Below are 12,515 nucleotides of genomic sequence, written 5' to 3' on the forward strand. Positions count from 1 at the left end.
AAATTTTAGTATATAAGCTTGAAAAAAAAGGGAAAGAAGTGGTTGCAATTTTTGGGATCGCCCTATCCCATCAATCCCACTCCCAAACGACTGTTGTCTTTGGCCAGACGTGTCGACTCACCGGGCTTCTTCCAGGCTTCAGTTACGAGTGACGCCAACACTGACGCAACGTCGCATGGACGTACTCCAACTCCACTCCAACACGACACGAGTCACGCACTCCACTCCACTCCACTCCACACGGCCGAAAGAAAGGCTGAGCTAGCGCGCAGCACGGCTCTCCCTCGCCGACCGGGGATGGGGGGTGACCGTGGAGCTCCGGGGACGGCGAGCGCGCGGGCGCGGGCGCGGCCTCGCGTGCTGCTCCTGTGCAGCCCGTGCATGGGCCACCTCATCCCGTTCGCCGAGCTCGCGCGCCGCCTCGTCGCCGACCACGGCCTCGCCGCGACTGTGCTCTTCGCCTCGGCGACTTGGCCCCCCTCGGAGCAGTACCTCGCCGTGGCGGCGTCCGTCCCTGCCGCCGAGGGCGTCGACCTCGTCGCGCTGCCGCCTGCGCCGACGCCTGCGGACGCGGCCCCGCCGCCCTCCGCCTCGCTGCGCGACCGCGCTTCCCGCGCCGTCGCCTCCAGCGTCCCGCGCGTCCGTGACATCGCCCGGTCGCTCGCCGCGTCCGCGCCACTGGTCGCGCTCGTGACGGACATGATCGGCACCCCGGCGCGCGTCGTCGCCGACAAGCTCGGCGTGCCGTTCTACATGTTCTTCACCTCGCCGTGGATGCTGCTGTCCCTGTTCCTGCACCTCCCGGCGATCGACGCGGCGCGCGGCCAAGGCGAGCACCGCGACGCCACGGCTCCGATCCTCCTCCCCGGCTGCGTGCCGATCCACGCGCACGACCTGCCCAGCTCGATGCTCGCCGACCGGAGCAGCGAAACGTACGCCGGGCTCCTGGCCATGGCCATGGACGCCGCGACGGCCGACGGCATCCTCGTCAACACGTTCCGCGAGCTGGAGCCGGCCGTCGGCGACACGGCCGACGGCGTGAAGCTGCCACCGGTCCACGCGGTCGGTCCGCTGGTCTGGACCAGACGGCCGGTCTCCGACGACCGGGAGCATCGCTGCCTGAGCTGGCTGGACCAGCAGCCGCGTAGATCAGTGGTCTACGTGTCATTCGGGAGCGGTGGCACGCTTACGTGGCAGCAGACAGCTGAGCTGGCGCTCGGTTTGGAGCAGAGTCAGCATAGGTTCATCTGGGCCATCAAGAGGCCAGACCAAGACACTCCAAGTGGGGCATTCTTTGGAACAGCTCATCAAGCCAAAGAAGACACTACAATGGAATTTTTGCCCAATGGTTTCATCGAGAGGACTAGAGGGGTGGGGCTTGTGGTGCAATCGTGGGTACCACAAACCGCGATTCTTGGGCACATGTCCATTGGCTGTTTTGTAACGCACTGCGGGTGGAACTCTACGCTAGAGAGCGTCTCGAACGAAGTACCGATGATCGCTTGGCCACTCTACGCGGAGCAAAAGATGAACGCGGCAATGATGGAGGTTCAAACGAAGGTAGCCATCCGGATTAATGTTGGGAGTAAAAGGTTTATAACTAAGAAAGAGATTGCACGTGCGATAAAACGAGTGATGGAAGAAGGGGAGGAGGCAGAAAGGTTGAGGCAGTGCATTGGTGAACTCAAAGATAAATCAGTGCTTGCATTGAGCAAAGATGGCTGCTCAACGTCTGCACTTGCACAAGTCGTACATTCGTGGAAGTGTACTGTTGGTAAAAAATGAAGGTAACTCTAGAAATCATATTGTGCTTTGTTTTTTTTTATATTGCAGTGTTGCTTGGTTGATCTTGCTAAATTCAAGACAGAGTAGACTGTTTGCAGAGAGTCAGAATCAAATCATGCTCACACGCACTTATAAGCCTAATTGATTTACCCTTAATTATAATTGAGTGTAAATTAATTAGGTTCCATGTCAAATTTTGAGAAATATTTACTGGCTCGTATTATACCATTCTTGATTATATCCTATTCATCATTGTCATTTAGCCTTTTCTTTAATTGACGACCATTCTCAATTTACCTATAAGGGCACGTACAAAGATGTTTTTTAAGCTAACTCTACTAATCACCGCATAACAAATTTGGTGACGTGAAAGGAAGGAGAGAGAAAAGCTATCGTTATGCATACAATGGTTTAGAGTCGACTCTTAGTATTTATGAAAGAAAACTTTGTTGCATGATGGTGGATAAAAAGAAGCAGTATAATAAAAATATTTTATTGCATTAATGAAGAAACCAAAAACCTGACTTTGCCTTTGCACTTACCATTATAAAATAGATTGTTGTCATTGATGTGGATCAGATAAGAGTTCATATAGTAAATTCTACCTTTAAATATGTCCTTTAGGCTTGAACTTCTTCAGCATGATTTCTTATCATAAACGCTTCTGGCCTACATAGACTACTTTCCGTTATTGCTCCTAATTTTAATAATTCTTATTACATGTATTTTAAACTATTCCATTTCTTTAGGGTTGCCTCATATTGGCAGTGTTTTAATTATATAATCTAGGTTTGTTATACTAATCTTACAGATAATTAAATTTTTTCTCCCATTTTTATGGGTATTCCTCCCATTATTTGAATGTCCTCTAATATTTGAGCATTTTTTTTCCAATATCAATATATCTAACATTCCTAATAATTTGGTGCAAAAAATGATTGTAGTCCAACACACTATATTGGAATTTGATATATAATAAGCATCTATATTTTTACTAAGCTCATATTCTATACTTCTTTTATCAGGGTTAAGGCTGGACACATCGTGGTTAATTGTTTCATACCAAATCTAGTGGCTGTAGTAGAATGTACTTTGTGTCATCAGGCAGGTAAAGTCTACATTATTAACATTTGCAGGTGTTATTTCAGAATTATGCACTCAGCAATATTGAAAACAAAATTGGATATGCAGTAGAACGTACTTGGTTTCATCAGGCAGTTAAAGTCTACATTTGTTAACATTTGCATGATCTGCTTTAGAATCAAGAACTCCACACTGCTCAAAACTCACAAAACATGGAGGAAACGTCAAAAATGCATGTAAAAAACACTAAGTACCCTGGTTTTATGTTTTATTTCGATGTGGTACATGCCTCATGTAACCTCCAAAATTTGTCTGTCGTTCTTTATGAGTTATGGCTACTTTCTGTTTCTTAAATTTCCACCCTCATTTAAAATTTAAAATTTTTAACCTTAAATTTATAGTTGATTTTAGAGGATTTTTATTATGGTTTATTTTTTAACCTTAGCTTTTAGATTGCTAAGGACACATATATAAACATTTTATTCATAAATTATTTTTTATTTATAAATATGATGTTTGACTTTTTTCATAAAAAATACCAACCAATCGCCCCGTTGTGGCCAGCAACAACAGTATGGTGACAAGATACATCATTGGCTCATCACTCACAAGAGACAATATAACGAGGCAGGTGTTCTCCAAAAATATGTTCGCAGCCACCCGTGCCAGAATTTTTCTAAATTCACCGAGCCCCGTTTAGTTCCCAAATTTTTTTCTAAAAATATCGCATCAAATTTTTGACATCTAAATTAAGTATTAAATATAGATAAATAAAAAATTAATTGCACGGTTCTAGCAGAAATCGTGGGACGAATCTTTTGAGCCTAATTAGTTCATATTAGTCATAAATGCTACACTAACCTACATGTGCTAATAACGGATAATTAGGCTCAAACGATTGTCTCGTGGTTTCCAGGCGAGCTGTGAAATTCGTTTCTTCAATCGTGTCCAAAACCTATTCTAACATCCGATCAGCTTCTGATGTGACACCTAAAAATTTTCTTTTTTCCAACTAAACACGGTCGCTACTCGCTAGTCAACTCTATATACATTGTACATTAACAGAATTAGTAAATTGTGATACATGAGATTCGCAACCATTCAATGCACATGTATCTCTGCCTTGTAGGAGCATTTTTTTAAATTAATTTGGTGACACTGCATAGTTGACTGCAATTTTTTAAAACTATAATTAAGTTGATAGCAGATCTAGCAGTAGTAATCATCGTAGTCCAGTCAAACTGAATCCTTCTGTCTATGGTAGGCGCCGCCAGACAACACATGCACTACACACATGCCACCGATCTTATCTCCTCTCTTACGGTCTTCTGCCATAATAATTTTTGAGAACCCATACACTTTATTAGATTAAAATGTTTTTATATGCCCAGTACACTAGATATTTTTAACATTCGTTAATGTTAAAATGCCGATTCTAGAAAATAGCAGACAAATACAAGTGTAACAAATATGTATCAGATATGGCACTCTACTGGCAGGCGTCTAGAATGGCGGTCATCTTGATTAGGGCCTGCTTAGTTTTTAAAAACTTTTCCAAAAATATCTCATCGAATCTTTAGACATCTAAATAAAACATTAAATATAGATAAAACAAAAAAATAATTATATAGTTACGGAAGAAATTTTAAGACGAATCTTTTGAGCTTAATTAGCCATAAGTGCTACAGAAACCTATACGTGCTAATGACGAATTAATTAGGCTCAAAAGATTTGTCTCATGAATTCTAGGCTAGCCATGAAATTCGTTTTTATTTGTATCCAAAAACCCTTTCGACGTCTGGTTAAATATCTGACGTGACAGTCAGGGTTTCACTTTCCGTTTTTACCACTACTACAGAACCTAGCAAATTTGACAGGTCATCCGTGACAGAACATAACAGCCCGTCACACCCACACTCAGCTGTGACGGACCAAAATAAGGTCCGTTATAGATGGCTCTATTCGGTTTGGTCCGTCAGCAATGACATATCATCTATGTGGGGCCAAAATTTACGCCCGGCACGACTTATCCATGAAGGGCCAAAATCAGCGCCCATCACGGATGACACTTATCCGTGAAGAGCCAAAATAAAGGCCCGTCACGGATGACTCATCCATGACGGGACATAACTATGGCTCGTCAAAGATGAAATGGGTCATCCGTGAAGGGCCAAAATCAGTGCTCGTCACGGATGAGTCATCCGTGACGGGCCATAATTATGGCCCATCAAAGATGACATAAAAACTTTCAATAAAAATTTTCCCTTCTTGCCACTTCAAATTTTTTATCTTTCCTTCTCCTCTCTCTCTTCTCCCTGATATTTTTCCCTTCTCCTCGTTCTTTCTCTTCCGCTCTCACTCTTTCTCTCCTCCCCCTCTCTTTCTCTTCTCTCTTGACGCCGAGCTTGAGTGGGCGGCGTGTGCATGGCGGCCGGCACGTCGCCCCCATCGCTCGGGCTGCCCCCTCTGCGACGGCGCCGATCCCGATGATGAGCGGCGACGACAACGAGTGGGCGACAACGATGACAGCACGGGTGGTGGCGGCTGCGCTAACCCCGATGACGATGACGAGTGGGCGGCGTGCGCGTGGTGGCCGGCACATCGCTCCCGTCACTCGGGTTGCCCCCTCCACGGCGGCGCTGACCCCGACGATGGGCGACGACGACAATGACACGGGTGGTGGCGTCAGCACTGACCCCAACGATCCATATGCCTCGTCCTGCCCGGATACGTAGGCGGGAGTGGGCGGTGGGAGCGGGGGCGACCGATGGCGGGAGCGGGGGATCCGACGACGGCTTGGAGTAGAAATTATTTTTTGTACTTCTAATTGGATGTAGTTTTAGTACACTATTAATTTACTTGGCTGTAGTTTTTATTTTAGTGTTGAAATTAAAATAATATATGGATGGATATATATGTGTGGGAGTTCTGAGAATATATATATTGCTTCATTCATTTTTTTAGGCATAACTAGCAACATCGTGAGGCCAGAAAATAAATCAAATTATTTTTTTTTGTTGTGATTTCACTATCCATGAAGGGCCGTAATTAGCGCCCGTCACGGATAAGTTATCCGTGATGGGCTGTATCTCATGGCTCGTCACAGATGACTCATCCGTGACGGGCCATAATTTTAGCTCGTCAAAGATGAGTCATCTGTGACGAGCTATGAGCATCTCGGTGACGGGTTTTACTTTTGGCCCGTTAAAGATGATGCCCATCGGTGATGGACTCTGGTCCGTCAATGATAGATTTTTCTCATCAGTGACCACTCATCACTGACCAGACTATTGTCCGTCACAAATATGAGTTTAGACCCGTCACAGATAACTGGTTTTATAGTAGTGTACCATCCCTACCGCGGTAACCGTTAGCGTGGTTACCGCACGGTAACCGCGGATACCGTAAAACCGCGATGAACTTGAAAATCAAAATTCTGAATTCGAAACTATGCGATAATCGCGGTTACCGCATTGTTTCGCATGGTTTTGCACGGTTACCGTGTGGTTTCGCATGGTAACCGCGGCTAATGCTGACCAAAACAGCGCAGAACGACGGAAAGCATGCAAAATCGCACGGTTTCGGCTGGGAAAACCGCAGTTACCGCGAGGAAACCGCGGGGACAAGAAAATTTAAAAACAAGAAAATTTATGAGACGTCAAATGCAAAAAAAGTTTAAAAAATACAAAAAATAAGAAAATATTTTGTGACTATATTTGTGATATTTAGGACATGTTATAGAGAAAACAAAAAAATTTGACATGACCTTTTCTAAATTCTTAACATTGCAACATACAAACATACACCGTCATATCACCCTTCACCAAATAATTCACATCAATAACGAGTAACAACAACTTCATTTTAATGGTTGCATCACAAATATACCTGCTACCCATTATTACGAACAAAACTATTATATATGTGCTAACATGCACATATAATTTTACTCCATGAATATTTCCCTATATCCATTATTGTATATTTGTATTTCAACATTATGTATAATGTATGTCTAGTGTAATTTAATAATAACTTAACAAAAAAATATTATTAACCATCTTCTTACGAAATATTATTTGCATTAGGCTATTTTTAAATTTTTTCCTCCAAAATTTTTGGTTATGATTTTTAATTACGCCAAAAATTTGACGAAACTATACTGTATATCAACCTATACAACATAAATTTTTTCTATTAAATTTCCTTAAAGATTTTAAATCTCCTCAAATTTAAGCTCAAAACCACGGTACATACATACCGTATCACGCCTCCGCGGAGAGGTCGGTTACCGCGATAACGGAAACCCTGACGACAGTTCTCCTAAAATCTCTGGTCTTCTACACAGGGCCTTATTTGCACGTTCTGTTCGCTACTCCATTCTATCCTCTTGGCATCTATTTGATGTGAATTGATGGTCCTTAATTCCTACGACTAACCTCCATTGACCTTACTGCCATACGTCGGCCTGTCACAGATTCACCCCTGGAGGTCTCCACGTCATCACTTTCATCAAGCTCACGCGCTCATTGTGCACAGCAAAGATATTTGATCATTGTAAATATCAGTTTTTTATTACCATATCTTCCGCTCATATTATTCAAAAATACATGTGGTTTTGAAATTATGTATACAAATTAAGATACATATAAAAATGACTTTGCCCTCCCCACAATTATTTCACGTCGCAAAACTTGACACTGTTTATAGAGTGAGCAGTTGTATTGTTAGTCCATGCTAGCATCAAGTGGTCATACAGGCAACGAGTAAAATGGTGATTGTTTCCTGGGAAAAGGCCAACGATATATTTACAAATGAAAAATAATTTTTGAATAAAAATATTATATTCGTATTCTTAGCTATGTAAAAGTTAATGCTAGAAAATAAACTTTTATAAAAAAAATCCCAAAATCAACTCTAAAGCTAAGGTTAAAATTTCAAATGTTGGTTTATAAGCATAAGCGAAAAGGTAAGGTGATTTTGTCATATTTTTTAATTATAAACTAATATTTGCAAGTGCCGATTTTGTAAGATATGGTGTTATTTAGCCACATCACTTTCACTAATATGGTAAAAGTTCCGTCGAAACAACTAAAATACCATGAAAAAAAATGCCGCTACAACGCCTTCTCGTGACGTGATAGCTTCGTTTGGCCACATAATACAAGACACACGACGATGTAAAAAAAGTTTTATATTTAGAAATAAGTTGTTTAAAGTTTAGTATTAAAATTAAAATAAAAAAATTAAATAATAAAACAGTCCTGGCTTGTAGCATGTCAAAGAACAATGGCGCTCCACTCCATTTGACCCTCGTTACCTATACATGACTTCATGAGTAGCATAAAGCCAAGGAGTGGAAAGGAAATGGATATCCGCAGATAAAAATACCACTTTTCTCACGGCTGAACGCTCCCAAAGAGGATATCCATTCAACTCCAGGATCGAATAAAGTTGAATTAAATAATAATAATTTCAGGCATAAGAAAAAAGAGAGAGAAATGAAAAGATAGTGAGCTCGAGCTATGGGCGCCCTCCTCCTCGTCCACCTCCCCAGCCTCGCCGTCGCCGGCGCCGGCGCCCGCCGCTGCGCGGCTGCCGGCGGGCCCCGGCGTGACCGCGGCGCTGGGCGGTTCTCGGTGTCCGCCGCGGCGCCCGGTGGCCCCGTCAAGGAGGAGGAGGAGGAAGAGGAGGAGAAGGGGGCGAGGAGGAGGAGGAGGAAGGAGGGGATAGTGATAAGGGTGTCGGACCCGGTTCGGGAGAGGAGGCTCCCGCCGCCGCTGTTCTCGTCGCCGGACGCGCCGTCGGAGCCTCCGGCGGCGAGGCGGCGTGGGGGAGACGACGGGGGGGAGGAGCAGCGGCGGTACTACGTCAACCTTGGGGACGCCATCCGGACGCTGCGGGAGGAGCTCCCCACCGCCTTCTACCGGGAGCCCAGCTTCCATATCTACAGGTTCGTGCCCGTGGCCCAGCTTCCGATGCTCTCCGCTTCCGCGAAATTTTGGTCTTTTTTTTTCACATCGCACCAATGGAGCGAGCAAGTTAAATAGTATAGCCAACTACTGGCTCTAATTCATTTACAGATAATCTAATAGTCAATACATAGTTATAAAACATCAATACATTGTCACACATGTCATACACATATTTTACAGCCAATCTAATAATCAATACATACAATAGCATATTTTAAAGAGACAAGAGGGAGAGAGAAGAGAAATGGATTACTAATTTGTCGTCAGCTGCAGCACGTGCTCCAAGACACAATGGATGTATAACATGCGAGACTATGTATTAATATTTTATAGGTAACTATTGCATGAATTGACTATTAGATTAAATTGCAGCTAGTAGTGAACTTGCTCTTAGTAGACCGAATTGGGGAGCTGAGTTGCTAAATTTTGATGTTTTCTAGTCGTGTGTGTCAGAGGTGAAGGGTTACTACTCGATTTAGGATAAGATGATGTCTCCTAAGGATGTCATTGTGTCTTTTCTGAGTTGAACACTGCTGTTGATTAGAAAGGCCAGGTCATCGAAGGCAATCAACTCATTGGCTTGTTGGTAAAAGTAATGGCCTCATTACTGTTAATTAAACTTGTAGAACTATGAGGAATATTGGTATGGATGGTGAAAACACAGTGTCGCAATAAAAACTTTGGTATAAAGATGTTCTTTTTGTTAGTGCTAATTCAGTGAAACAACGCCACAAAATCTCATGGTTTGCTCAGTCCACAAATATGCTGTCTGCAAAGCACAAGTGTGGAACCAGCATTTCGTTCCTTCAATCTCCTAGAGCAAACTTTTACCACCCATGTTTCATCTACAAAGTTACAATTGTCAGACAACAAAAGGCTTGTGTACCATATTATAAACCATGTTCAAGCTCACTTTAGCCTTGATCCTCAGCTTATTTTGAAAAGGATTCACATGTTCCTAATTACATTTGATATGCCTCTAAAAGTTTCAAAATCTATGTGCACACTACCAATAAGGAAAGGAGAGATTATAAATTGTAAAATACAGAATGAAATGTTTGACATCGATAGCGCTATTTCCTTTTTTATTTGTCTGAAGAAGATATTCATTTATAAATGTATTGAGGCCATTGCTTATATGATTAAAAAATTTTAGCTTTTGTCTTTATCACCATGGGAATTCTCATGGTTCGAGGCTTTGAGCTACTTGAAAGTTGTTCTCTACTCTGCCTGAAAATAGTATCCTGTGAACCATGGTTAGTGATGCTGTGTCTTCTCCATGACAAATACATTTTTTAGGTCACAATGAACAAACATGTGTAAATATTGATATATTTATCACAAGAATAGAATTAGGATAGTAGTACTTGATATCGAATAACTTCTTTTGCCTGAATTTGCTTGTGTCATGCACACTGCATATTGATTCTCATGTATGAACAAATCAAGGAGTTGTCAGTCATGCATGATATACTAGTTAGCGTGTACGTGGAATACCAGTATCAGCTTAACACTAAAATTCATTGTGGAATCTTATGGAACATAAAACAAATCCTTGCTAGCTGTTTTCAAGCAATCGTAGAAATATCAAACCTCAAGGTTCTTTTTAGCAGAACTTATCTTTCATGGTTTATTCATTTCTGAAAGAAGATGCAATCCTTGTTAGTTCCTAACCTCCTGTGATGCTGTCTCCAGAGATGATATTGCCTTCAAAGATCCTATCAATAATTTCACTGGTATTGATAACTATAAAAGGATATTCTGGGCTCTACGGTTTACTGGGCAAATTTTCTTCAAAGCGTTATGGATTGACATTGTCAGTATATGGCAGCCTGTAGAGGATGTAATCATGATCCGGTGGATTCTCCATGGCATTCCTAGAGTTCTCTCGGATGGTCCTGGCCGATTTGAAGGTACCTCAGAATATAAATTCGATAAGAATGGGAAGATCTATGAACATAAAGTAGACAATGTTGCCAGGAATTCACCCACGAAGTTTAAGGTCTTGCCAATCGCAGAGCTCATCAGATCACTTGGATCCCCATCTACTCCGAAACCAACATATTTTGAGACTTCATCTCTACAGCTAATCTTGCTCGTGCCTTTCTGGTTGAGATTGACTTGGATGAGATGTTACTTGTCGTTGTACCTTGCCCTAGCAAATTTATCGAAAGAATGAGGATCGATGGTTCAGGTCCAAGCCAACGCCTCTAAATTTTGCCCTTCCATTGTATGGTAGTGTATACTTGTGAGCAGCTCGCCAGTACCTAAATGTAAACAATTTTGGTTGTGTACAGCAAAGTTTTTCATCTAGGGATTATAGGCTTAGCTAAAGCTATTCCAATATATTGGCCGAGTTTTGTAAGCTGTATATTACCCTGCCTGGGTGTTCAATCAGCAGATCAGTAAGGACATCATACATGCTTGCACGATGCCTGATACACTGCTGTTGCTGCAAAGGTTTTGCCAAGTAATTGCAAATACTGGTACACCGTTTAGCTGTATGAACTGAAGATATATTCGTGTATCATTGATTCATTACAAGTAATGAGCCCAGCTTCAGATATAAGACGTCTCTGTCAGACTCCTTTTTGGACCCGTTTAGTCGGTTAAATGAAAATTTTTGCATGTCACGTTAGACATTCGAGCGGATATGAAAAGCGGTTTTCGGACACGAATGAAAAAACGAATTTTATGGCTGGCGTGGAAACCGTGAGACGAATCTTTTAAGCCTAATTAGTCCGTCGTTAGTGCATACGGGTTACTGTTGTACTTATGGGTAATCACGTACTAATTATGCTCAAAAGATTTGTCTTATGATTTCTCACATAAATATATAATTAGTTTTTCATTTTATCTATGGTTAATATTTTATTTAGGTGTTCAAAGATTTGATGTAATGTTTTTGGACTAAACAGCCCCTCAAGGAAAGAGTCGAGGAAAAGACGCCAGCTGTTTCTGTCAAATGGAGAAGATTGGGCATCATTATCGGAGAACTTGGCCGCCAGCGATGCATTATCCAGGATCTTCGATTGTCTCCTGGAGGGGTGAACCCCCTCCCACGGTAAAAAGAAAAGAAGACAAAATTGACTGAAAGTTTAAATTTTTGTTAAATATTTTTGAACTTGGTCAGGTTACCGTGCTCTTGCTATTATGGCACGCCGACAGTATGATCTGTTACCGCCTGAGTATCAAAGGGGATCTTTCTGTTTCTTCTTTTTGAGTAACAAGTCCATTTCATATGAAACAAAGATTAGCATGTACTCCTACTTTGTTATCTCCAGAAAATTTTACATGTAAAATTATGTTTTACTGAGCCTTCTGATATATCACCCCGGTGGTTGCTGTTGTGTTCATGTTTACAGGAAAAGGGTATGAACAAACTAGCTTGAAATCTGAATATACTATTTACTTATTTACAGACGATCTGAATCTGAATTCATATGAGCTAGTTCCAAGTCTATTAGAACGAAACACTGCCTCTGAAATCAGCTGATCACCTCTTCAAAGCCTAGACCATATTCATAGTTTGCAAACTACTTTACCAAGCTGCACATCTCTTCATAATCATCGGGTTAGGAATCAACTTTTACTGGTGTATGTTCATCTTAGTAAAGAAACAAAAAAAGAAACGTTGCAGTAAACTGAACGGCACAGATTTGAAGTACAAGA

At 42.1% G+C, this 12,515-nt stretch overlaps 2 protein-coding genes across 3 annotated transcripts; both read left to right on the forward strand.

The window, feature by feature from the left end:
• Positions 1-230: 230 nt before the first annotated feature.
• On the forward strand, positions 231-3,222 carry LOC121054452 (hydroquinone glucosyltransferase-like). Its single transcript, XM_040524229.1, has 2 exons — positions 231-1,787; positions 2,811-3,222. The coding sequence occupies exon 1, from the start codon at positions 298-300 to the stop codon at positions 1,783-1,785; it is 1,488 nt and encodes a 495-aa protein (XP_040380163.1). The 5' UTR covers positions 231-297; the 3' UTR covers positions 1,786-1,787; positions 2,811-3,222.
• Positions 3,223-8,300: 5,078 nt separating this feature from the next.
• On the forward strand, positions 8,301-12,255 carry LOC102702758. Of its 2 annotated transcripts, none has more exons than XM_040524668.1 (2): positions 8,301-8,821; positions 11,762-12,255. In XM_040524668.1, exons 1-2 carry the CDS (start codon positions 8,394-8,396, stop codon positions 11,892-11,894), a joined length of 561 nt encoding a protein of 186 aa, XP_040380602.1. In that variant the 5' UTR covers positions 8,301-8,393; the 3' UTR covers positions 11,895-12,255. The 2 variants fall into 2 exon arrangements, with proteins under 2 accessions (XP_040380602.1, XP_015692512.2); XM_015837026.2 differs by lacking the exon at positions 11,762-12,255 and adding an exon at positions 10,539-11,402 and having other exon boundaries at positions 8,357-8,821.
• Positions 12,256-12,515: the final 260 nt, after the last annotated feature.

This window comes from Oryza brachyantha, chromosome 5, assembly GCF_000231095.2.
Source record: "Oryza brachyantha chromosome 5, ObraRS2, whole genome shotgun sequence".
Taxonomy (NCBI): domain Eukaryota; kingdom Viridiplantae; phylum Streptophyta; class Magnoliopsida; order Poales; family Poaceae; genus Oryza; species Oryza brachyantha.